The 27,642-nt window shown below is 39.5% G+C and overlaps 1 protein-coding gene and 1 long non-coding RNA gene across 2 annotated transcripts; one reads left to right on the plus strand and one right to left on the minus strand.

Annotated features, from left to right (window-relative positions):
- Positions 1–530: 530 nt before the first annotated feature.
- NREP (neuronal regeneration related protein) lies at positions 531–22,114 on the plus strand. The gene is made up of 4 exons (XM_075136415.1): positions 531–956; positions 2,403–2,465; positions 16,366–16,443; positions 20,427–22,114. The coding sequence occupies exons 2-4, from the start codon at positions 2,463–2,465 to the stop codon at positions 20,550–20,552; spliced, it is 207 nt and encodes a 68-aa protein (XP_074992516.1). The 5' UTR covers positions 531–956; positions 2,403–2,462; the 3' UTR covers positions 20,553–22,114.
- A 1,316-nt stretch (positions 22,115–23,430) lies between these two features.
- LOC142075297 (uncharacterized) lies at positions 23,431–27,065 on the minus strand. Its single transcript, XR_012670840.1, has 3 exons — positions 26,762–27,065; positions 24,313–25,670; positions 23,431–24,107 (listed from the first exon to the last, which is right to left on the minus strand). It is a non-coding gene; the product is annotated as an uncharacterized LOC142075297 (long non-coding RNA).
- Between the last annotated feature and the right edge of the window lie 577 nt (positions 27,066–27,642).

Consider the following 27,642-nt stretch of genomic DNA (forward strand, 5'->3'; position numbering starts at 1 on the left):
CCCTCCCAGACAGGCGCAGGCAAGGCGAAGCGGCGGGCGGGCGGCTGCCTCCGTCTCCCTCCCCTTCTCCTCAGATGCCCTTTGCTGCCGCTGCAGGGTTATTATTACAGTACGTGGCTGCTCCCTCCCCCGCGCCCCCCACCCCCCTGCGCGGCTCCGCGCTGCGCCGCGCCGCGCCGCCCCGCTCCGCGCCGCTGGCCGGACGCCGCCGCTGTGCAGCGCCTTGGCCCCGCTCCGCGCCTGGCCGCCGCCCAGGCCCGCGCCGCGCTGCCGCGAGGGGGGCGCCGGGCCCCGCGCGCGCGAGGCGGCGCGGCGCGGGGACACCAACGGCCGCGCGCCAACGGCTTAACGGCTAACGGCTCCCTGCCCGCCCCGCCGCTCCCCTCAGCCCCGCGGGCGGCGGCGGCCCCGCGCCTCGGGGGACACCGCCACCGCCCCCCCGGCCCCGGCGCTGCCCGGCGGAGCGCGGCCGGCGGCGGGGCGGTCGCTGCCCTGGCTCCCAGACAGCGCGGGGACGTGGGGCTGCGGATTATTGCAGACTAAGCAGTCTGGCGCTGCAGCAGCGGGCGCGGGGAGGCGGGCGGGAGCGGGCGGGCAGGCAGGGGGAGTGTGTATGTGTAAGGAGGGGACGGGAGAGGAGGGGGGAGAGCTGGCAGCCAGCCAGCTACCATCAGAATTAGCTCATTGTTCAATATAACCAGCACTGGCAACCAAAACCCAGCCTGAGAGAGGGAGAGAGAGAGACTTTCCCCCAGCCACCCCCACCCCTTTTTCTTTTTTCTCCAAGGCTGCACTTTGGAAGAGGTGCAGTCATTCTTCCCCACACCCCCTACCCTCTCTCCACTCCCCCAACTATAAATTCCCTTCTGTAGCATGCTGCCCTTTTTTAATCCACATTTGTGTTTCAGATCATGTAGAAAGGACAGAAAGTGAGCAGGGAGCGGGGGCTTTTGTCTGTAAGTATATGCAATTCCAATCCACAGAATTTTATTTTTTTTAATTAATCCTCTCTCTCTCTCTCTCTTCCCCCCCCCCCCCCCTTCTCCCCCCCTCTCTCTCCATTTCCTTTTGTCCTTAGCTGGACTTTGCTGCAGCTTGCCTTTCCCCCTCTCGGTGCACATTTCCAAACAGGCTTTCTTAAAGAAGATGAGAAAACGTGCAGTATATGTATTTAACTCTTTGTCTTTATGCTTTAAGGCTGGATTTCTAGGCTGGGGATTTTTCTGCACACATGCAAGGGGAGATGAGAAGTGGTTTTCCAAAACTGTTTCCTTTTTTTCGCTTTTGCACTCCACAAACACCAAAATGCATTTTTGAAGCTAATGCACTTAGCTTTTTTAGCATGCATGCAAGGCTCTGGGATTGGGTTTTCGTCTCTTTTCTTCTCCCTTGCAAAACGAATCTCCCTCTTCTCCACCCTGACACTGGATTCCTCTCAGGCTGCTGGGGTTTATTTTTAGAAAGCAGTCATTCTTGCAACAGCGTTCTGCATTTTTGCATGTGCAGCAGTTAAATTTTGGGTGGTTCTTTTGAGGAAAAAAAAAAACAAAAACAAGCGTATTTCGGTGATGTGCTTTCTTTCAAACGTTTATGTGTACATTTATAGATATATGAGTTTGCAGTTTTAAATCCAATATGTGTGTGTGTTTGTGTGTAAACATATGACTCATACCTAATTACATTTCATACATACACGCTATAGGTAAGAAATATATAATCAATAGAAGAGAAGTTTAATTTTTGTCACTATATGAAAACTGATAAAGGAGGTATGCTACAAATTCAGTCAGTTAAGAGAGTGGTAATTTAAGGTACCATTTAAATGAGGTAGGACCTACTCTCTTTTTTTTTTTTCTCTCCCTATTTAAAATAGGGGGGTGTGTGGAAGAGAGAGAGAAAAAAAACTGGAGGTTATATAATGCAGTGCCATTTCCAAAAATACCTACTCTCTGGGCCATTGCATTGTGAAAGCCTGACACTGTAATACTTGTTTCTTGATTGCAAAAAACCACACTTTGTAGTGTGCCTGGGAACAATGGACCACCTTTACAGTAAACATAGGGTGACGTTTTTTTGTCCTCTTGACTGATTTTTAAGTCTGTTAACCATTAGGTATAGTGCTCTTTAGAGATGTACCAAGTGCTAAGAATAGCATAGGGTTCTGCAAATCCAGGTACCAGGGATTCCTTTGTCCTATATTTAAGCCTACGGACCACTGAAGTGCAGAGAAGCATGATATATAAGCGTACATGTGGTTAAAATAATTTGCATGACTTTAAGCTTAACCACTGAAGCTTATACTCGGCTCACCCACTATTAATGCTGGCAATAAAAACTATTAAATATTGCGACACTTGGAATGACTTTTTTTTTCATTTTTAATTTTTTTAAATTGTTTTCAGATTGTTCTCCTTGTGCTACTTGAGAGAAACTGCAATCCCAAGGCTTAACAGAATCTAAAAATGGTAAGAATTAGTTGCTTTAGCAAAGAATCAGTAATTTTTTGTATAAATAGAAACCTTCTTTCCCCATTCACAATACTCATTTATAAATACGACCTTTATAAGACATACTTTTTGAGGCTATGGGGATTTGCCATATAATGACTAATGTACTCTGAAAACCTCCGTGTGTTGGATCTTTGACTTTCTTGCATTTTTTGAATAAAAATCTGAAATCCGTCTTTGTGCAGTAAGGCTTATTTAATTGAAACAAGCAGTGTGTAGGTTACTATAAAAAATACACATCATGACACATGTAGGAATACACGCAGACAAAACAATATGCAATAATTTCAGGCCCTCCACCTTTCCCCCAAAAAGAAGAAATAGGTCATTGCGCTTAGTAAGAGAAGCAGATTTAATGTTAGTCTGTCAGGGAAGTATATAAGATGCAAACTAAATTTTCTTATTATGTGGTAGTTTTTTCAGAAGGTTACCCTTTCTTTGTGATACAAATCTGTTCCAGAAAAAATGGCTAGGCCTCAGCCTAACTGAACTTACAGGCACTTAGTTGGAATGTATTTATTGAACAATATTCAACAGTGACCCATTTCCTTCAGTGCTAATTGTGTTTATATTTTTACTGATTAAAGCCCATGTGTTATACTGAGATACTACTGCTGACAAATATCTAATTTTAAGGATGAAACACTATACATCTAAATATTCTCTAAATACGGTATTCTCTGAGAAGGACTGTGTGTCTCAGAATCAGCAGGACAAAGAAAATTGTTTTTTACAGAAAAAGTAGATAAAGTAGGCAGAATTAGTTTAGATGCTGTGTAGCATTCTTGATTGAAGATGCAGCTATCACTGAAGCATGTCTGAATACGTGTATTGACATAAATGTGATATCTTTTGGGTGCTACATGATAATAACATGGTCAAAAGTCTGTTAATTTGTATGAGGCAATAGCTTGTCTGAAGTAGCATTGCGTAGGGTGTACCTTAGCACAGAATATTTTCCCAAGTGTCACGTTCTCAAGGACAAATTCTTATTAAGATTGGGTCAAATTAATTGCATTAATTATATTATCCTTGTCTGGTTCTTTGGGGTTGTTTTGATTTGGGGGAGGAGGGATGATCAAAGGATGTTTAAAATAAGCAAATATGTAATCTGTTATAAAGGCTTTTTTTCTTTTTGGCTCCTTGTTTTATATCATTCCTATCTGCAAAAATAAACTTGCAAATTCTGGAGTTTTAGTCTATTCTGGAACCTACTTTCATCAAAGTGCTTTGCTCATCTGTATATAAATGAATAGTTGGGGGTGGGGAATTAAAAGGGAAATGATTCACTTAAACTGTGAATAGAAATCATGTTAAAATACATTTTGTTCACACAACTGTAGAATATTGGATAAGGCAACTGTTTTCCTACCAACACCAAGGTGACAATCAGCCCACATTTTGAGATAGTATGCAGGCTGTTATGTGCAATATATGCCTATCTATGGAACAAAAGGTTATTTTAAATTTTGTTAGGCATAAAATAGCCACTGATTTTTACCAGCAGATGGTTCCTGTAGTAGTCAATGGAATCAGTTTTTTAAAGCCAGTCTCCAGGCCAGAACATAAAATACAACTTACTTAGAACTATCCAAATGCAGAAAATAAAATGTAGTTACCCACCTGTCTAGTCCTATTGTTTGTTTTGCAGTGTAACATAAATAACAATCTCATTTGGCTGTTTTTGAAAAGTCATTTGTTTGTTACAAAAAGGCCTAATTCCACTTTTTTGTGACTGCTGATCAGAATTTCAATGTAAGAAAGACTAGGTTTTGCCCCAGCTTGCAAGGTTGCTTAAGATGTGATACTTGGCAGAATCTCTTCCCCTACAGCACCCTGCTTTCACTGGTCAGTGAAAATTTAGCTGTTACATTTCACCAGGTTGAACTAAACCTTAAAAAATGGAGAAAAATGGCTTGCTTATTCCTTTGCTAAACTGAACGTTCACTAATTATTTAGTTAAGCTTACAGTAAAATTAAGAGTGACTAGGATAAACTTGTTGAGTGAGAACAAATGAATTCTTGGTTTAACTTCACTGTCTTACTTTCTTAATTTCTTAATGTTCTTATTCCATAAAATGTTTCTTAAACTGCTTACAAGTAAAAGCAAACAATTTAGCAGGTTAGTTTTCAATGCTGCTTCTCCTTTTCCTAGACTTGGAATTATGATTTCCTCATACCTGGCTAATTAATATTTCTTGGAGCTGTATAATAATAACATCATCAACAATTCAAAGAGAAAGGCAGAAGAGTGTACTTTCTGTTCTTCTTATAGTTGTAACTCATGGACGTTCTGAGCTATCTTACACAAGAAGACCTGCCATTAAAGGATGTGTCCTTTCTTCTGTATAATATATTTGCTTAAGTGACCCCCTAAAGGAAGAGAGATCCTTTTATATTTATTTGCAATGTATAAAGTCGTGAGGTGATTTGAATTGCTATTTTTATTTGAAATGCCAGAATTTCTGTATACCAGCTTCACGGAAAGTGCTGTATGTCATAACAGACAAATTTAGATTTTAGTGTTAATTAAGATTTAAAAAAAGGGTTCTAACTAAAAAAAAAAAAAAGAAAAAAGAATTGTTTTAAAAATTTATTTGGCCTATGTGATCCAGTCATTGAAATAAAGGATCTTGTCAGAAGAGTGAGAGTAAGGAAGTCTTAAGTCCAGTTTTCTGTGACCTCAAAGAAGACTTTTAGCAAAAACAGGAAAGGCTTTTTTTAATGGTAAATGTTTGTTTTCAAAGAAAGAAATCAAACAGGCATTTTAGACACTTGAGAAAGTGTTGTGTTTGTTTGCTTCTGAAGCACACAGGTGTGTCCTTTTCCCTTGCTCACATTGCAGTTTGTTTCTGGACTTCAAGTTCAGTTCTGAGAGTTTGCAGTGCAGGTTCTAAGGAATTTAAACTAATAACGCTAATAAAAATGTATAACCATAAACAGATTCCTCCTTAATAATTTTATTTTGACCTACCTGAAAATAAACCAAATATATTCTAGAGAAGCTTATTAATTTCCTTCTGACTTACCACAATTAGATGGCTTTCTTCTTAAGCACTAGTGGTGTGGAATCTCCAGGCTAGGTGTTGTACAGTATAGCTGTGTCATCCCAAAGCAAAACGGCCCCGGAGGGAGGGCGTCTGGGCTGAACACTTCCCGTAGAGTATCCTTGCCTGAACTGGATTAGTTTTGAGTTTATTCTGTCATTTGCATTCTCTGCATTTTATAGTCTTTCTTGGGGAAAAAGGAGAAAAATGGGATGATGTCCTTTTGAAGAGAAAAACAGTTGGGGGAGTAGCTTTTCTTCGTTAGGTCAGAGAGAAAGAAATCACAACCTGCATTTGGTTGAAGAGAAAAAAAATCACCATCCCATTCTTTTTTTTGCAGTTCATAGAACATCATTTAAGTTAGGCAAAGAAATTTATGAGGCAAAGCTTATATTGAAGATTTCATCCCAGTTTAGCCATTAGAAACCTTTTTCCGGTGAGTTATATGCAGGTATCTTTACAGACTATGTACTTTTCTGTGTCTATAAAATAACTTCACCTTAATTGGAACAGCTGTTCATAACTTTAGGATTATCTGTGGAGAATGGAGCCTGGGACTACTCTGGTAGAGGCAGGCATTATTTTGAACCTTTTATATGCTCTGAGGAATAAGAAGAACGAGATACTAGGATGAGACATTATGTCCAGCCTAATACTAGATTCACACTGGACAGGTACAGCTCCTGGCCTGGCATGAGAAAACTCAGACTCCTTTGTTGATTATTACCGAGTCTGGAACTGGAACTGGAATCTCCTTTGTTCAGAACTGCATAGGAGCTGTAGGACTATATCGGATCCTCTTCTGTTCATGTGGCAGAATTTGCTGAAGAGGAGTAATGGAAGGGATGAAAGCTAAGCACTTTTGGCCATCTGAATGTTTATATTGTGCTTTTTAATTACAGTTATGTATTGTGCGTGAAGAATACATTGGGTGCAGTTTGCTCAACGCTACTTGATTACTGAGAACTTAGGGAGAATTAAAGCCTTTCCAGCTTACAAAATAAATAAGCAGAAATACAAACACACTTTTTGCAATTCTTTTGCCAAGTCAGCTGTTCAGCTATGCAGAAAAAACACCTTTACTTGATTATGGCTGGAAAAATTTGAAGTGGGGTTTAAAGAAAAGTAATTTTTGTCCAAAGCTATAGATGCTGTGGATATTTCTGTGGTACAGTTCATATGCACATTAAAAGATAAAAGCTCTGTATATATGTGTTTCTACCCAGTCACAAACATACATGCTCTGGGTGCTAAAATTTTGTTACTATGCACCAGCATACTTTATCTGAACAGAACTGTGTTGACACATGGAGTTGGACGTTTATGTAATATGTTGTCCAGGACAAATCCTTACTGAACTTTTTTCACAAAGGCTGAAATCTTGGAAAATCAGAAATAAGAATTAATATACACCTTGTAATGCTAATGCTACAGTCATAACATTGATTTTAAGTCTTGGGATCTAAAACCTTCACCAACAATCTTTTCTCTCTTTTTGCATCAGAATACTGCTGCCCCACACCTGAGCTCTGATCCTTGTGTGTATGGCTATAGAGAGGGGAGAGGGACTACACTTAATAGCCCTAGAACAACTTCAAAAAATAATTCAATTAGTATCATTGACTGGGACAGGATATTTTAATAAAAATATTTTTAAATATTTGTATTTTGTTTTTATTTCAAATATTTATTCACCTTATTAAACCATATTGGTTGCGGGTGCAATCTGGAAAGGTGCAAAAATGTTTTTTTCAAATGTTTAATGTAGAATGATACTATGAATCATTGTTTGAGTGTTACATGAAGTTCAATTTAGACTGCTGGTCTGGCAAATTCACGGTAGCACTACTGAATGAATCCCTATGTAGGTATTCCTGGGAGGGTTCTTGATGTTTCCTTCTGTAAATACTGCATGTGAAAAAAACAACCTCAGAACAGGTAGCGTTTTCTCATCCTGCAGGAAGAAATGTTTCTGGATTAATTTTGTTAACACTAACCTTATTGTCTGTCTACTAGCGTAGCATACCTGTGCGGGAGTAAGTTGAAAAAAGTTAAAAGAAGTTTGTGTGTTCTCACTGAAGGTGGTATAAGCCTTGGCTTAATACGTACAAGATCAGAAAGAACTCTTGAATTCTTACAGCACTGATGTTTAGAAGGCACACATTGGCATTGTAGAGCTACTCAAAAAGGCTAAGTTAGAGAGGAGAAGAACTTCCTTATTTCAACATGACTGTATCTGTGATAAATCTCCATCGTGAAAGAGTGTGAGTTTAAGTAACTCTATTCTTGCTGGCAGAAGAAAATCTTGTGGAAATATTGGTAAATGGCCTTACCCTTAATTTCTCAGCTAAGTAATTATATAAGGCAACACGAACAAAACCCAGAAACAATACTTGGAAGGAAAAGTTCTTTTCCTGTGTGTCTCCTCATTAGGTGAGTCCCAGAACCCACAGATATTTTATTACTTTCAACCTATATAACATACATGGTACGGTTTGTGTTTTGTATTTGGAGTAGCAGTTAAGCTACGTTAAATGACACTAGATGCTGGCAATATGGTGACTGCAGGTAAACGTACCATAATGCTTTGAAGCACCTGTTACAGTATCATCAGCTGTGGTCACTACATCTCTTTTAATGAGGTAAGTACTGGCTGTACAATGTGATTCTGTCTCGCGTTTCCGAGAGTACCACTGGGGCTTTTAATGCTTGCCTGAAATGAGCTGGTTGGGCAAGAGGTTGGTATGTCATGAGGGGAAAGGCTGTCGTCACTGGGCTCTGCAGGAAAGCAGTCGGCAGAGGCAGTGAGCTTGCCGCCACTTGGAGAACAACGTCGCTTGTTGGAATTCTGGTCATCTTTCTGGTATGTGTGAGAAATTTAAACAAAATTAGACAAACAGAATGGTTTTAGTCCAAAGCAGTGCATTAAGTCTGCAGTAAGTTACAGTATTCACGCCATTAATTTAGAAAATTTATAGGAAATTTAGAAATGAAACGTGTTTTGGGATTCAGCTTGGTGTATACATTTTGTATACTCCAAAACTGGAAGGTGGGAACTGGGAGAGCACACAGGAGAAGCATTATTCTGGGCTGTCTCTGTTCTTATTCTCTCTTCAAGATTCCCCTCCTGGCCACTGCTATTGCTGGTCTTTCCCTTAAGGTCGAAACTCAATGGAGCAAGGAGACTGGGCTAAATGGACTTTTTGGTCAGCCTGTGTCCATGCTGTTTTTGTTCCTCCTCTGTTGCTCCAGTAATTTGTCAGCGTTGGGTATGAAACTACTTAACTGTGCAGCGTTTGGTCCTGAATTTTGCTGCCATGCTATGTGTTCACCTAAATTTGTAACGAGACTTGCTTCTGCATCTTGTTTTGCAGTTACCATTAGGTGTAGATACAAACGGTTACTAATGAAACTTTTCATTACCCTGTTACATGTGAAGAGCAAATTACAAACTCTCATGTAATTCACTGAAAACTCAAGTATTATTTTAATTTTCAGGCTTGTTACTGTTGTTTTTCTGTGTGTGCATGTTAAGAAAAACAGCAAATTGTAGTGCAGAGGCAAAAAAAATGAAGTGGAAAAGGGGCTGGGTTGCAGTGGATTTTGAGTTTGGTTTTCTGGAGGGCTATTTGGTTATTTCAATTTCTGTAACATTTTACAGTTTCAGAGTCCATGCACAGAAATTTACTGGTGGAATAAAGTAGTTCGCAGCCATTTTATTGGTTAATGGAACTTCCCATATAATATACATTTGTTTCTTATTATTGTTCTGAAATAATTGCATTTCTTTTCCTTTCAAGGAGTGTGATACTCTGGTAATGAGTATCTTTGTTCAATTCATGAATTCAGTCAAGAGTTGGATGAGCGTTTATGACAATGTACCTGTTCACAATGTACCTCTTGATTTCTTTTTCTCTTACTCTTCATATGCATGGTAAATATCAACAGTGCTTTGCAATGGTTTTTGCGTATTAATGAAGAAGAAAAGCAGCATGAGAGCACTTGTAGTACACAAGCTAGGTTCATTGTGACTTGTGCAGAAAAGTGCAAATTGATCTCTCTGCCTAAAAATTGCATTACCCTCAGGTGGTGTGGGGAGGATTCCTCTCCGGGGAAAAAGAATGTGTTTTCTATAACTAACCTCAATCAATCATGCACGCCAGAAGACAGCTAAAGTTTCTGTTGAGGGTTCTTACCAGCTAAAGACTTGGGCAGGAGCGTGCTGATTCAAGCTAGATTAGCTTGTGTTTTCCCCATCCTCAACACCGTATTCGCTCAGTTTTGGAGGCCAGTAGTCACGTAAGAGTCCTCTTGGAAAAACGTGCCTGCTCCGAGTGCTTAGTATCTACTAGTATCCTTTCCCACAGCAAGGGGCTCTGCAGCAGTAGAGCCCATAAGTTTTAAAAGCATGTTTTAGTAAATTTTGCACAGTCAGTCAGATAATTTTCCTGTAGATATCATGGGATGCTGTAAGTACATATACAAAAGATGCAACCTATATGGTATGGATGAGGACAGGAGTGAATTCTTTGAAGAATATAGAGGAGCCAAGCTAGAAGACTACATAGAAGCAGACACTTCAGTGTAACCTATAGAATAGAAGCGTTAAAAACGATGAAAGAAACAATGGATGAAGATGGGCTTATATGGGAAGTTGTATACTTAAAATCTAGAAAAACTACTTCCAAGGTCACTTCCTTATGTTGTGTATGGAAGGAGCAGATGACATCCTATTCTGTGAAATTGACAGAAATTGAAGACATGATGAACAAGGACTGCTAAAAACCCCTAATGAATAAACTTGCTAATTCATGTGCAGCGAGGAGAGGGGGATGCAAGGAAAAGCGTACTTGTCTCATTTAGGCTTTTTCATCTCTATGTGGTTGTGAGTTTGAGTCATCAGATGGGAGGAATAAAAAGCAGCAGTAATATCTTTCCCATGAAAAGGCAGAGCCAGCAAAGGATGCTGACGCACAGAAGTCAAAGGCAAGTTCAGGGGTGCAGTTGTCCTGCCATGTTCTGGTGATATGCTGCTGTATATTAATTCTTGCTGTAGTGGCAGGTAAAGTCTCACCAAAAGGTGGGCCACTTGGAGCAATCCCAGCCAGGAGGAGAATGACTGTACAATTCTTCCTCAGTTTTCTCAAGCCATTTATCTACCTTTATCTGCTGTGTGGAATTAACCAAGTGAAATGATTGTAAACCATTTTTTTCGCCATTGATTTTTGAATGTTCATGGCACTGATAGAAAAACCTGCTGTCCTGACAGTATACTGAAAATGTGAAGGCAGTTTACTGGCGGTAACCGTCACTGTACCTCAACCAGAGGCTCAGACTTGTGATGCAGAGCCGCACAAAAGAAGTGATCAAGTTCACAAAATTGGCAGGCGTCACAGCTGCTAAACTGCATGTTCACAGTATTTTTAAATAATTAAGCTAAGGTAATTAAGTTGCATTTTAACTTGGGCAAGTTGTGGTTTCTGATGTTTCAATAGGGAAAGCTTCCTCACTGAGCCTGTTTCAGAGTCAGACTATCACAACAGCAGCCTTCCATTTGATCATGAGTACAGTTTCTTAAATATAGCAAAGGTTCATCACAACTTCACTGACTCTTTGAAATAAGGAGTAACGATGAACACTCTTGATGCTGCCCTATCATCTCCCTCTCCAAAAGATTCAGGAGACGAAGCGATTGATAGCAGATTGCTACCCAACTAAACTCTTGAGAAGCAGCAACCATTCAGCTGGCAGTTGCTGTACGTATTAAATCCTGCACGCTAGGTTTGGAACATGGTGGACATTAACATCATATGCTTTCATAATGTTCCCCTCACAGTCTTAAAAATAAACTACTGCAGATGGGAGCATTAGTTTACCACTTGCACTAAAGTAAATGCATTGATCCTAGCAGAAGCTTTCCTTCCAGTTTTGCTTAAAATGAATTAGTTTTTTTAACAGAATGATTTATTTGGTGTTCAGGCAGTAATGCAGTAAGATTTTCAGTGGAGGGGCTGTTTATGCATCTGGATTACGATGGTGGGCTGTTGGTTACTGCAGTGGGGGGCACCTGGGGGACTGAGAAGGGCATGGTAGAATGAGCTGGCAATGTCATTACAGCTCAAACCAGCTGGTAACTAAGAAACTTAAGAAACTGCAAAGTTATAACTGTTTCAACTTAGCAGGCAACTATGTTATAATTTTTTTTTGCAAAAAAAAAATGCATCAGGACTCAGTTTGGAAAGAAAATCTGCTAGAGACTTTCAGTGATGCTGAGAGCGGAGGGAAAGGAAATAATCTACAACTTTTCCTCTGGGAGCCTTAATACCATTGATTTGTGTCATTGCAACACAGAACAACGGTGATGAAAAATCTCTGAACTACTTTAAAGAAATACAGGTACAGAAATGAGGAGCAGTGTTTCTTTCCAGTTACACATCCCATCCTCAGGAGAGCATGGTAGGAGGAAGGCCGCTCACTGTTCTGGATTAGGCATGACAGACACACAGGACCCTCAGTCCTCACAACTGTACAAGCGTAGTTTTAGTGCTGCAGAGAGGAAGAGCATACCCCTGACTTTCCTTCTCTTCAACACATACTTCTATCATTCTACGCCCCTGTTCCTCAGCATATGGCCATCTGTCTGCTATTAGGCTGCTAATACATACAGTAAATCTTTTATTTTCTTTTTTTTTTCCTTCCCTCCCCTCCCCCCCGCCCCCTTTTCCTCTTCTAGGTAGGCTAATGCAGAATTACTAGAGATGGTCAGCTTTTATTTGGAATTAGGAATTTCTAGTGTACTTGTCATAATCTCCTTTCTTTTTTTTTTCATTCCCCCTGTCTCCCCCCCAACTGGTTTCTATGATAAGAAGTTATCTGAAACTTCTCAAAAGGTGGTTGCTGGTGTACTCAGAGCAGTTGGTCTTCTTCATTAAGCCTGTAGTTTGGAAATCCAGACTGCAGTTGAATTCAACTCCTGCAAGTCTTGAATGAGACTTGATGAGCAGGAATTCAGCTGTGGTCCACATGAAAAGAAAAAAAAACGTCAGAAAAAGTAACTCTGGGATCTTTCTTGTTTGTTTCTTAACTATAAAAACCTTGGGAATGCTTAACAGGAGTGTGCTCATTTTACTAAGTTTAGCATGTCTTAAATCTGATTTTTTTCCTCCTACCTGAGTGTTTGAAATATGCTGTTATCATGTAGGAATGAAGAGTGGGTACCAAGAAATTAATTTTAGCATTTTGATGAGACTGATACAGTAGATTTAGTCCAGCTCTGTTAAAATTATTTTATGTATCTGTTTTAAAACTGGGCAAAATTTTGTGCTCCCCTACTATTGCTCTTAAAGAGGACATGGCTTAAAATGGAAGAATAGACATTAGAGTTTTGAAATGCTGGTTAAACAGAGCCTTTGCAATAGCGAAAAAGGAGTTTCTCGGTTTGTGGAGCAGAGAAGAAAAGAAGAGTCTACTCTAGAAATCCTTCTGTTTTTGAAAAAAAGTAGCAGTAAGCAGTTCTGTAGTCTGGGTGCTGTAAGGGCTGGTAAATAGACTGGGCATTTATTTTCCTCCACTTTTGCCTTTTCTGATTTTTAATCTTAATTCTTACTATTTGTATATTTTCAAGAGTATGGAGGCTAAGGAATTGAAAACATTCCTCATAACTCATAATTGCCTATCTGAAGTTGGCCTTGATGTTTCAGGCAGAATTGCTTGTTTTTGCAGAACACTGTCTCACACAGCACTTCCCAGATCAGTGGGTTTCTTTCCCCCTGACTTCTCAGAGTGGGAGTGAATGGTTTTGTGCATCACATGTTCTGCCAGGAAGGCAGGCTTCCAAGGGTAATAATGCTGTTAGTCAGATGTTTAGGAGTGATCCACTCTGATAATTTATGGATGAAGCTTACTAGCTTAATTTTTTTCCTATGATTATCAAATACTGAGGCTATCAATTTGAGTTAGCATACTCTTACCCATTGTACAGAGTTGCAGTAACTTTAGTTTTCAGTCCATCCTAAAGTTCAGTAATTCTGTCCTGAATCCTGATACTTTGGTTATTTCAGCCAAGCCTGTACTCACATAACAGTCGCATAGGAAGTACTAAGAAATGAAAATATGGTGTGTATCAATGGAAGCATTTATTTAGAAGTGTTTGCTTCATGCTAACAGCTGGAATGTTGTAAGCCTTACATCCTACTCTGTAATGGAGCATTGCTTTGCACTTTTTCTCTCTCTATAGCTCATCTTGCAACATTAATATCAGTTGTTTGGAGCTGCTGTAATTGACTAAAAGTCCTTGCTGTGTTTTTCTAACATTCTAGTTAACATCTAAGTAGTTTCTGCATTTTATAAAGCACGTAGCATGGCAAGACATCCTTTTTTTTTCTTTTTTTCTTCTTTTTTTTTTTCCTCCTGGTGGATTGTAGTAAATCCTGAGTGGACTTTTCTACACCGGTATCTTTTTTTCCATTGCAGAATCTTCCTCCACTTATCCAGGATCCAAACCATGATTCCCTAGCCTTTCAGCATTGCTCACAAGGCAGATACTTAACGTCCTTTGGCTGCCCATTCAGGACTTTGGTACAATTATAGCAGAACAGTTACTGCATGTGGAGTAGGTCCACATGATTGTTATCTACCAATATTGGCCACAGTAGTTGTTTTTGAAGATGTGTTAAGAAAATAGGACATTACTGAATTTTTTTCTCCACAGAAAATTACTGTGAAAGATAGCTGGAGAGAAAATTACTGTGTAAGATAGCTGGATAGTGTAGGGTTTTGTGGTGGTGGTGGTGGTGGGTCTTGGTGGGGTTTTGGTTTGGTTTTGTTTTGGTTTTTTTTTTAATACTGGAGTATAGTTGTGAGTATATCTTACAATTTACACCTTTTTCCTCTTGCCCCATTCCCAAAATCCACCCTCAAACTGCAGTTCCTCTAAGTTCTTATGAATTTAAGCTGAGGGTCGTTTCTTTGTCAGCAGGTGCTTATTTTATTGCTATTAAAATATTAATAGAGATGACAAGGCTTATAGGCTAACCTGAATATATTTCAGACTCCATGGATATACATCATAATGAGTAATACTGTATTCTGATGCTTATTCCTTCCTCCTATAGGAAAATACACATTTTTGTATCCTTTGGTGGTTTGAGCATGCATGTCCTGTGGTAGAGCTGAACTGCTATCTCTGTTTCCCACCATGAGTTTTTATACAAAGAATGTGACTACACAATAAAATCAAGGCATAGTTGCAGAAAGGGTAATCAGTCATTATAAATAGCAATAGGAGACCTCAGGGTTTACTTGGTATCTTCCATTCAAGTGTCTCAAATATTCAATGTGAACATTAAGTGATGAATTCACAGTGCTCTGTGCTGTGTGTTAGTTATTCTATGTCAGCCATACCCAGAGAGCTTCACTGGCCTGTCTGAGATCATATAGTAATCTAAAATACGAAATAAAATCTGGTGCTTTAATCAGTAGAAAGTACTGTGGTTTGTACTGTGGAAAATCATGGGAGAGTTATTAGCGCAGGCACTGCCTTAGGCTCTGTGTTTTAAATTTCCTTCCTCTGTTTCCTACCTTATAGTAGAATTCAGGATTTTCTCTTGGAAAGGTGATTCAAGTAATCTTCTGATAATTTCTCCAAGCTACATTTAGTGCAATTGTGACATCTGGTAGTCATCATGCAATTCCAAGAAATGAAAACATTCCTCAGGTTTCAGTATAAATACGATAGTAAGCAGGTGAGTAAAGCTGGAATTCCACCAGGAATTTAAGTGACAAGGCAAGTTTTGATTCCCAAAGTGCAAACAAGTTTGAATGGTGTAATTTATAATGTTCAGGTCAAAACATTGAGAGTTTGACATTCAGGCATTGTGCAGAAAGAGTTCAATTCATAAAACCCCAAAGGCCCAGGAGGCAGACCCAGCAGGAAAATAAATTTAAGATCTTGTACAATACAATCTTGTATGCAACTTGTACCTGACCAAGTGTTTAATGAGAGTGAGATGAAGAAGTGCCCTGATCTTCATCCTGAAGTTGAGGAACTGAAGCATAGGATGTTTCCAGCTCAGATTCACAATAACTGAGGTGTATTAGCCTGGCATCTGTTCACTCCAGCTTCCCACTGTAGTCAGTGGCCAGCTTTGGATCTTACCCATTTTCCATAGCAAAATTTTCCTATAGCAGTCATAGGACAGTACCTTACTCATTAAATCCTGTTGCCAGCTATTTTATTGTATGTCTTTTATAATGTGTTGGAATTCCTTTAATGTCTAGAATGTAGGGTGCTAACACAGAATTATAGCTGGGTCAGTGATCTTAGAAAGTAATAAATTCTAGTTCACAGTTCATTGTGAAGGGATAATCAAAGGTGTGTTGCCCTTGTCTCCTGTAGTCATCAGCAAAGATAATAATCTTCATTAAATGGTCTTTTGCCAGTGACTTCTGGTAGAAGAGAATGGGCATGTGGTCTCACAATATCCTCAGTAAGTTTATTAGTATGGACATCCTCTTACACAGAATTTGTTAAAGACATTTTAAAAAAATCCATCCTATGCTCTTTTTAAAAAGCCTGTTGAATGCAGATTGCCATAAACAATATAGTTGAAATACTCTAGGGACAGCTTTTGTTGTCATGGGTACTCAAAAATATGTACTGAGCATAAAACGCAGCTAGGTTTCTGGGCCAAGCTCAACTGACATTAGACTCTCGGTTTTAGTAATGCAGTCTGTCACATGAACAGCATTTGATTGCATTTAATGAATCTTTCTTTGTTAGTAAGAAATTGTATATATTTATGTCACTACAGGTTTATCAACCAAGGTTAACGATTTGGGTAAGCCAGAAAATCTTTCCAACCAGCCGAGGGGATGGGGGATTTCCAAAGGTAAAGTTATTTATGTAATTTCTTTCATCTAATAAACAGTTTACTAAGATGAAAGTTTTCGGAAAAAAAAAATTGAAAGTTCAATGGATTTTATTTTATGACTGCTTCAAGAGAGTAGCCAGCTCTCATGATTTCATCATGAGTCTCATGGTATTCTGTTTTTCTTAAAGCCTTGGCTCCTTGAGCCTGGCATTTAAGTGAAGATTTCAGCTTTCATTTTAAAATGATGTTTTTAGCCTTCAGGCTTGCAGAAAACATGGACTCTTGCTGGCTACATACCAGAAAGAAAACATACTAATTTTCAAGAGCTCATATTTCTTAAGCCTGTCTCATGACTTTACAAGCTTGACATCTGAGTTTTGAATGCCTGATTTTGGCAATTCTTTCTTAGTATTACAGATGAAAAAGTCAATGATAATGCAGGAGGAGGAAGGAGGTGGTGTTGTTTTTCATTTTCTTTTGTTAAGTTTTCTGCTTGTGCTTTACCTGGCTTGAGTAACAAGCATACAAAGTGTGGCAATTTTCATTTGAGTTTGACAAGAAGTACCCCAATATAAATGCAGAAGATGTGGCTTGTCAGACAAGATTCATAAGATTTTGTTCTGTTACCGTTGCTGGTTTCATAAATGTGAAACTGGATATGAAATTTGAGTAGGAAAAATGGTTACTCAGAACCTCAGAATGTACATATTTTATTTTCATATTCCCTTTCATTACTGACTCAAAATCTGGCAAAAAAAATGTCAGGTAAGTAAAGGATAGAGCACGTGGAAAAGTGTTTTTATTGAGTTTCAATTATTATCTAGACTCCAGCTCCCTGTTAACAAAACTCTGCTATTCCATCTGGATAACACCGTATTTTCCACATTTCTTCTTTATCAAGGAACTTCTAAAATTTATAGCTGGGCTATTTGCAGTCTGCTATTTGCAGACTCATGTGCCAGCATGCCAGTTTCTAACATATTTTTAACATACATTAACATATATGGCAGTACTGCCATTCATAACATTCAAAGTATTTCAAAAGTTCAGCTGAGTAGGCTGATAGCAATGCCAGATTACGATGAATGTGCTATATATGGTTATACTTATATTAAATGAATTTACTAATTTTATGAATCAGCTGTGTGTTAACCAGATGTTTTTTATCCAAAATTTTAAGTTAGCAGCTTTTAGTAAGTTGTCATTCATCATTAAACAAAGTTGCTCCTGAGACACAGGAATGAAGCTGTGAACTATGTGCAGCATAGTTAGTAACAATGCTCCATTATATTGGATTTATGAATAGCCATGTTTTTATGCTGTACATAACTTAAAAAAAGTTTATCAAAAGGAGTAATTGTTTCTCAGCTAGTCAGAAAATACTATACATTTTTCCTTTAAAATGATTGGATTCCTGCTTTTTAAATATGATTCATTTCTTCTAGCCTTTATGTAATTCTCCAAAAGCCATTTGGCATATACTTGCAAGGACCAGTTTTTAGAACTAGCTCCAAATTTTATTTCACAATTGATCTTCAAAAGCAACTTGAATATTAACCGCACACAATCCAGCTTCCAGCAGAGTATCAGCATTAACAGAAACTGAGTGTCTTTGGAATCTAGATTTTTTCATCCGTCTTATAAAATTAATCAGGGTAAATTGCTGAAGAAGACTGCAGAAAGTACTCAGTCCTCCAGCTCAACAGTTGTCTGTACTCAATGCTAGCCAGCTTGAACTACTGAAAGAATAAAGTAAAATTAATAGATTTTTTTAAACTCTTATTCCAGATAAAAGTGGTTTTTTTGCTTTCATGCAACCAACAAATATAAAAGGATACATTTCTTAAAGATAATTTATTTCCAGACCTAGAAGGGTCATATGGGACTTTTTATCTTATGATTGTATGGCAGAATTTCAGGACTGAGATTGTTTTCACAGCTGAAAAGGAACTGCCCAACACAATGCTTTTGGAAATTTGCCCAGACCTTTGGTCTGTGTGGTGTGCCTGTTTGCATATGTAAGTTTCTAGTTTTCTTCTCATATCCTGTAATGATACACAAGTAGCAAATTTAGTCAACAAAACCCCAAAAATATTATCACAAGGATGGAATTTTCTGGAGTCCTGTGAGGAAACATGTTTGTGCAGTCACTAAAATTTAAATGTTATTTTTTTCATTCTGAAATTGTCTCCTGCAAAATCTCCAGCTTGGCTCTAGCAAAGGCAAGGTATGTTTCTACTCCTACTTCTTCCCCTGGCTTGCAGAGCCCTTCTGCATATGTGCTGATCGAAGTCTGCTCAGTTTCTCCATTTCTGATGCCCTGGAGGGAGAGGACATCCTTAGGAAAAGATTTTACTCTGTGTTCAGCCTGAAAATTGCTCCTGGCTGTGTGCAGTGCAGAACCCCGGGGGAGTTCATCTACCCAATAGCAGAATTTATCCTGTGATTATCACAGACAGTGGGAAAGCCATGGGGCGGCTTTATTCTCAGCACACGTAAATGTAGCAGATATGGACATTGCAGTGAAAATTATGGCTCTGAAGGGCCAGGAAAGGAAAATTGCTGAAAATTGCGCTTTCTTGGTAGTTGTGAGGCTGCTGCGTGTTTAATTCCTAGTTCAGAAATTCACAACTCTCACATCAGAAGAAATGAACTTGGAGAAGACACCTTCAATTTCTTAAACAAACTGAAAGCAATCTGCTCATACGAAAGACATGTCCTAAGCAATAAAAGCAATAAAACACCTTTACAATTCTGATCTCTTAAACACAAAACCCACAGATTTTTTCCATTACTTACAATATATTACTGGCTAAAATTCTTTTTGTTTAAGATCCCATAGTGACATAGCATCAGCAAAGTACTTTAGGCATGTGCTTAGCCTTTAGGCTTCCTACTGAGGCTTAAAGTGAAACATACATTTAAATGCTTTGCTGAATAGGCATAGACTTCAGCCGGTGAATGGTTAAGTATGGTTAATAAAAACCTATCTGAGGCAGCTGGCTGACATGGCACACCATCTCTGTACTTGTCCAGAGACAAGTAATACACTGTACACTACATTGCCTTTAGAGTGCTCTTTTCAATGAAGTACTATAGCGTATGCTAGCTGCTTAAGATGTAGGGTGTTTGTAAGATGGGAGGTCTAAGCTGTAAAAGGTTCTCTTAGTAAGATGATCTTTCATAGCTAAGATGCACTTTTATGTTAGAGGCCAAGTGGAACCATAAAATGGAGCTTGGGATTTAAAAAAGGCAAGCAAACAAATTAATTTATTGGTAGATAATGCCATTAACGTCAGTTTCTTGGTTACCCAAGTTGGTACTGAGTTATAATTTCAAAGGGGCTCGGTGCCATCTGTTGATTTGTGGCCGAGTTCTGCATTCACGATGCTGAGACACTGTGCCTCCTGTGCTTTACTTGTGCAAAACAGGTAATTGCTCATTTTTGACCAAATTTGTATGCCAGAACTACTGCACACACAGGGTCTGCACGTGCAGTTTTAGGCCTAAGCTCTCCCAGCTATTATAAAGGGCAGAGAAATCGCTTAGTTTGGCAAGAGTGAGAAAAATAATTTTGAGGAGCAGTGTAAGGATGTACAGCTGGTGGTGAGCTGCAGAAAGGGTTGTCACTCCATAGCTTCTGCTGCTGTAACTTTGCTGGGATGGTTGGGGTCTCCCCAGCTGCAACAAACGCCCAAATTCCCCAGTGCAGCAGTGGAGGATGGTCGCTGGCTCAAGCCTTTTGCATTTTGGCTGCTGGGGCACAGTCATTCATCCCCAAGTGAAGAGTTGTCCTCAGATGCTGCAAGGCTTGCCTGGTGTTTAAGCGATCCTTTGCTCTCTATGGCATTAGCATTTACCGTTGATTAAGCCATGTTTAGTAGACGTTTACTTCTGAACTAAAGGCAGGGAACTATAGAAACCTCAGGACAGGAGACGGAAGAACCCCACCAAACAGACTTCACCGAAGCACAGCTAACACTGTTTTTTCCTCTCCGCAGGGAAGTCTCCCCATCTCGAAGGAAGTAAATCGCAAGAAGAAAAGTGAGGTGGAGGGGGCATGCCCGGTTCCAGTGAATGGCTATGGACACCATTTCACCAAAATCAATTACCTCTACTCTTTTTAATCATAATTTCTCCATTTGTATTACATATGGTGTATGGGTTTGATGAGGTCATGGTGTCATATATTGGGAATTGTTTCTGTGTAAATCATCAAGTGTAAGAAGAAACTATGGGACTCTGAGCCTTGCTTTAGAGAATAACAGTGGACAAACGTGTACCATAAAAAATAGTTTTTAACATTCTGACTCAAGCGAAAGCTCTCAGAATTTCACACTGTGAATCCATGTTTACAAACATTACAGGTGGGCCCTCAGGCCTGGTTCTACCACAGCAATGTCTTCCACTACTCAAACTCCACTGCTCACATGCAACTGGTAAACTGCTCTCTCCATTTCCACCATCCTGAACTGCTTCTTGCAGAGGCTGAGAGTCCCCCTTTTTTTTCATTTAGATGTAACAAGCCTAGTAGTTTATTTTCATCGATTGTCTGTATATCTCTATATTTTATCCATGTACTCTTTTGATGTATAGAAGTAGTATGAAACTCATGGTTTCCTTGTGGTAAGTGATCGTGATGCTGCCACGGGATTTGAGACACTGATGAATGGTGCTATTTTGGACTTTAAATATGCTCCTTGGCAAGGTAGCTCTGATGGAGTTATTTTTTATTTCCATGTTCTGAGAAGGTGTTGGTACTTTGTTTTTCTGAATGTTGTTCTTTAGACTGGACTGACTTGTTTACTTGTGTCTTCAGTGTGGCTTTCTTATTCAGTGCTGTAGGTGAGTAACTACTTATAGTGTACAAGTGAGGAACTGATTCCCTATCAGGGTCCACTCACAAACATGCAGTTACAGTGGGAGCAATCACAAAACTGTAATTTACGTAAAATCTCCTTTCTGACTCCTATCCACCTAACAGAGAAAGACGAGCAATAATTTTCCACCAACCTCTCAAAATCTCTTTTGATTTTTGTCTTTTTTTTTAAAGCCTTTTTTTAAAGAAGGGACAAGTTTTAATGTCCTTTTCGAATCCATAAAATAGGGGATATAGTAAGAAAAACACAACAAATTTCTGGGAGGAGAAGTCCTAAAGGGGAAAGAGTACATTTCCACAGTACCGTCAACATGTGGACTTTACATTTTTGTTCTTGCTCCCAGACTACTATCAATACAAAACAACACAAACACAAAACTAAACAGTATCATCTACTCATGGAGTGTTGTTGTGTTAGACACAGTCTGAAAGCCCACCTTAATTTTTTATATAACTCTGTCTTTTAGCTCTTCCTTTTACAGGGCAGGCCTTGTTCTGAACTGTTTTAGCTTCTGACTGTTAAATACCAATGCATGAACTGCACTTCCTAGATATCTTTCCTTTCCCCACCTTCTGTATCCCTTTTCTTGCACATTTTATTTTCCAATAGATTAGATACGTCTACTATGCTGTATATAGAGCAAGAAGTAATATTCAGCAGTTGTGGCATTTATGTATAGTTGCAGTTGTGTACTGCTGAAAACGCAGGCTTTTGTAACAATGTGATCTTTAATAATGCACTACAAGTACCCGATGTATTTTAGCTATTTTAGTAGGGTTTGTTCAATAAATATGCAAGCTCTAAGGGTAGCTGTGATGTCTCTGTTTCCTTATTACAATAAGGGTGGGCTCCTTTTCTGTTTGTTTGCACCTACTCTTTACATGACTTCTGAGGGTTTTTTCCGGGAATATCTGCTGAAGTAAAAGGTGATTCCTTTTGTGGTCTGCTAAACAATAGCTATTAAGATAACCTAAATACCAGACCTGGATCTGGGAAATAACAGTAGGACAATGGTAGTCATGTACTTCGCTTTCAAGACTGCTGAATGGCTGGGTCAGACATGACACTTGATGCCATTTTTAGTAATCCCAGGAGGAGACTGTGAGGCTGTGCATGGCGAGCACAATATATTTAATTTTCCACCTCTGATAAACTGCATGAAAATGCCGTTTTCCTAGCATGTGTAATTTAGTTTAAAATAGAGTTGATACAGTTGTCTCTTTAAAAACAGTTTTATTGAGGCAAAAAGGAATATCCGCACTTGTAAGGTTTAGAACATATATTGGTTTCATTTTAGCATAGAAAACAGATAGAGCAGCATTTTTTTTAAAAACACAAGCAGTGATCTACCAATTAATACCAGATGTAGGTCTGTCACTGAAGTTTTCTAGTCATGAGACCAAACGAGTGCAATTCCACATGCCCTGACTTTCTGTCCCACTGAGTGAATTTACACAGGGACTGAGTTGGGTTTGATGACTTCAGCTGTATCGCAGAAAACTGACCATGCACACACCTGATCCAAACGGCCACCGATCTCACCGCAGGAAACACAACAGAGGGCTAGAGCTAGCTCTCTGGTTAGAAAGCAGTTTTATCTATCTGTAATGCATGTATATAGACATTATATATAGACATATAGACATCATAAATATACACAATCTGTATACATATGCAAATAATGAGAAACAGTTAATAGAATTAGAGCAATGATTAATTGATTTTATTTTATTAACCTGTGGTTCCACTGGCTTTGGGAAGTGAATAATTTCTAAAAGAGATATTAAAGGTGATTAAAAGGCCTTTAAATCCCAGTCCTGTTGTTAGTAATATTTACATTTGATACACAAGAAAAGCCTTTAAAGCTAAAAAATTTAAAAGTGTTCCACACTCATTTGGAAGTTGCAGCTGCTGAAATAATTGCTTGACCGTGGCACTGGTTTTTAATCTTCACAGCAACATGCCACGTTTTAATAAAGACATAAGGATCTTGGATCAGGGTCTTTGATCAAACTACAACAACTGAAAAGTCATTCTTGAATACCACAAATAACAGGTCTTTTCTTAATAATAAACATGAAGGAGTCCCTACAGTATAAAACAACGTTTAATATGCTAGCATTCCAGACACTGAAATTTGCCAAAGATGACTTCATATACGTTATGATTAATAGTGTCTTCCTAAATAGGCAAAGATGATCTACACTTTTGCATCAGCAATGGTGGCTGTAGCACATACGTAGCACCAGCTTCATAGGATTGAAAAAAAAAAAGAAAAAAGTTACAGAGTGACTATACCTAAAAAAACAATGGTATGGCCATTCTAAGGAATGCCCCTAGGATTTCATACATGTCTTTCCTGTAATGCTCCATGAATCAGAATTATTAGACATGTTGTGAAGAAGCCTTACAGTTTGACTGCCTGAGACATTAGCTACGTGCATCACACGATGCATCACCCCCTCGTGCATACCAGGGGTCGGGGTGAGCAGAGCGCTTTGCACCCCTACATCAGGGCTTGGGGCTGGGGAGCTGGGGGAGGAGGCCGGGAGTCTCCCATCTGTGTGCTTGACGCAGCCACGGCACAACTGAGCTTTGATACACCAAGAATGAAGGTGAAAGAAGTTACACTGTTCTCATCCTTGGGATGGCAACATTTGATTTTGGCTATGGCACAAAGAGAGCTTGAGCTGGGTTTGCGAATCAGCAGCGTCAAAGCTGATCCAGAGAGGTGGTGGTAGGGCAAGGGTGGGGAACGGAGCAAGTCGGTGCTTCTCAGGTTGTCAGGGAGGCTTCCTGTAGCTGGAAAATTGATTAAAACAATTGGAAAAAAACCCAAACCACTGAATGTGTCTCAGAGTCAGTTGATGCAGTACAGCATGGCAAGCCACCTTTTTAACCCCCTTGTTAAATAATTATTTGTGCAATAGAAAGGCTAGTGAGAGTATTTTTAAAACGTTATGGTCAAGTAGATCAGTTTAGGAAACATTGGTTCTAACTCACAAACCTTGAAATAACATATCATGGAGGATCTGGCGAATCAATCTTTGTCCCTCAGCAAATCAAACAAGAAAAAAACAAAGATGAATTCTGCAAAATAGGAACAATAATGTATACCTGTTTTTCACAAAGCATTTTAAAATAGGCAGACAAAATCACTAATTAGGAACTAGCTATTGTTACCATTAAGCATCACATTTGAAATTAAAACTAGGGCAGAACTGCATGTGTTATCTGTTAAATTCCAGTATTAAAAAAACCTGCATTGTTAATTACCAAATGAAGAAAACATTAACCCTTACACCTTGGAGTTTATGCCACTAACAACATCCTGAGGAGGTGGGGTAAAAAAACTGATTTATATTCATAGGTTTATTCAGTGGAAGTTAGCTAAATTCTGTCTGCACACATATAAAATCTATGCAAAAGAACAGTAACAGTTTTAAATCAATATTACTTTAACACCAGACTCCAATTAAGTAGACTCCAATTAAATTTCCACTATTAAAGCTGTACTACCATATTACAAAAGAAAATTTAAAAAAAAAAATCAATATTCCAGATAAGAAGTTCAAACTCAAAAAAGCAAATTTAAATAAAATGAAAATGAGCCTAGATCTGTCTCAACAGCATCATGTTCCTGTGGAAAAAAAAAACCAAACATGATACTGGAATAACCTGGAGTATAGCCAGCAAGCCAAGTGAGGTAATAATTCAGCACTACTCAGCATTGGCAAGGCTACAGCTGGAATAAGACACCCTACTTGGGCATCCCAGCTCAGAGAAGACGGGTGCCCAGTGGTGAGAGTCCAGGGGAACATAGCGAGGATGGCAGAGAATGCATCTGATGGGGAGTTACCAAAAGAAACGGGTTGGTTTGGTCCCGAGTGAAGCTAATGAACTGCTCTTTGTGGAGGTGAAGCGGTCTTCAGTGTCATAAAAGAGGTTGAGGTAATATCTAGAAATTTGGAAAAGACTTTCAAAGTTGGAAGGACAGGAATATGCTCAAGTGGGGTGCCAAGGGAGAGGCTGTGGGATGTTCATCTTCTGAGATCTTTCAGAACAGGTTGGCAAATATCTGTTATTATTTGTATTAGCAGTTACTCAAAGCCAGATGATCCTATGAAGTAATGATAGTAATGATATACTAGAATCAGGAATTTCTACCTTTTTATGGCTTCCTGAAAACTTCCCTGGCAAACACAATGTGGCCCCATGCATTTCTAAGACCATTCACGCAAGACATGCATTCCCCACTCACCTTTTACTCATGCTGCAGACTGAGTCCAAGGGGTCTATGGGCTAAAGCATGAGACCGCTCCTTGTGGTCCCTCACATCCCTGTTTTCTAAGATTCATTTGTGTTCTGGTGAAGTAAGAGAAAGAAATATAGGAACTTATATGGGCTTTGCTGCTACAGCCATGAAAACATGGGTAACTTACACTCTAGTTGAGAGAAAGGAAAGACCAAGAGAAAAAAAAAACAGAAAAGCAGAGAGAACATAGCAGGCAATTAAGGGGAAATAGGAAATTCAGAAGAAGCTGTGCCTGTCTGAGCTAGAGCTCAAGAGATGCAAGGTTTGCAGAGACGAAACATGAGTGTTACACTCCAATTTGCAATAGATATTTTCCTTTTCAGACACAGAGCTCTGAAATACCTTGTTGAAAACACGTAGGAAGCAACCTTGACTTCAGAGGACAGTCATTGATGGTTTTTCTCCCCCCATTGTGAGAGTGGGGGTTGCAGGAGAGGAGGCAGGCTGGCAGCCCCACCAGGAAAAGATGTAGCAGGAGAGGAGAGTCTTGGCCAGCTGTGGGGGCAGCAGGGGCATGCCTTGATGCCTCAGCTGTGCCTGCTTAGCCCAGCTTGGGCCTGAAGACCCTGGCTTTGCCTCTGCCCATGGACATGCCTGCCAACATTCACACAATGGCCACCACAGTCAGACCCTGTGTCTTTAGTCCCAGGCTAAGCGGGGGAACATGGTAAAAAGGAGCAGACACACTGTAGTTTGCATCCTCCTGAAGAAAGAACCCAATATTTGGATACTCAAATACTACCTACCTATGCTGCAGGATAAAGAAGAAAATGTATCCTGCATTTATAGTTTAACTGCTGTGTAAACATAACCTAAAATCCTCAAGTAACCTAGTAGCATACTGACAATCCCGACTGCCTACACCTATTCATCTGAACTGTTTTGTAAGTGCATACAGAGCTCTGAGCTACCATCTGTCTGTCAGGGTACGGCCAGAGCTCAAAGTGCTGTGTAGGCTGGTGTAAATTATCTCAGGAAGCAGTGTAACTGCAAAATCAGCGCTGCTTAAAAAAAAAAAAAAAAAATCAGAAGGATGCTCATGCTCTTTGTGCATTCCTTTCTACCTTGCCCTTTCTGATATTGCCTGAACATGTTGGTGACACTAGCTTGATCCCATTTGTCAATTTGTAACATAAATTACCTTTCAGGCCAGCTTAACTCTATTCCTGCTCTAGAGGCTCCAATTTGGTGTTTTACGTTGTGGGTTTAAAGACTTCACCCTGTATGTCACTTGGTGCGTGCTGCTTTTCAAAGCTCTCAACTCCTTGTGACTCATCTAATATTTTCCAGCTGCTGATTCCAGAGGAAGAGATGTGACCCAACAGCTGAAGTTTTATACAAAGAAAGAGTATCCTGTTTGCACAGCACTGTTTCAGATTTGTATTGCACGTGTCCGAAGTTAAACCCATGAATCTGTCCAGACAGATAATTGTATTATTGGGAAATTTACTTTATGTAACTTAGAACACATCCTGAAAGTTTCAAGAAGTCACAGCAGTAGGGACTTATTTCTTCCGAGACACATCCTCAAGATGAAAGTGCTGAGCAGGGTTCTTGTGCATTTTTTCATGTATTCTCAGGTGTTTTTTGCAGTCTCGACTCTTCAGTTCATCTCAGCAGATTCCCATTAACAAATATAAGAATCCAAAAAGTTCTTTGTGCCAGGATTTCTCCTTTCAATACCTCGTCTTCCCACAGGCTGCATTTCTTAGTTGGAAATTTCAGTGTGTTTTAAGCTCCTGTTAAAATTCTCTGTACCCAGCCACTCAAGACTTACCATCTATCTTTCTACAGCAAAACTACTGGACAGCAAGTCCTAGAGGCTGCTAAGTTTAGGACTAGACTGCCACAGGTTTATGGCTATATCTAGATTTACTTCCCCACCGGTTATGCAACCAGTCACATCGCTGACTGCACTGACAGCTGCACGACTGTTGCTAGAGTTAAGTGCGTTAGCAGGCTGTCAAAGCAGCCTTGTCTCTGGAGGTTTCATTTCCCTGTGAGTCATGTTGGCTTGGTCAC

This window comes from Calonectris borealis, chromosome Z, assembly GCF_964195595.1.
Source record: "Calonectris borealis chromosome Z, bCalBor7.hap1.2, whole genome shotgun sequence".
Classification (NCBI taxonomy): Eukaryota; Metazoa; Chordata; class Aves; order Procellariiformes; family Procellariidae; genus Calonectris; species Calonectris borealis.

What these genes read in the sequence shown, in the direction of transcription:
- NREP (XM_075136415.1), top strand. An exon ending in GGGATGGGGGATTTCCAAAG is followed by an intron (nt 16,444 to 20,426) that starts GTAAAGTTATTT and finishes TCCTCTCCGCAG; the next exon opens with GGAAGTCTCCCCATCTCGAA.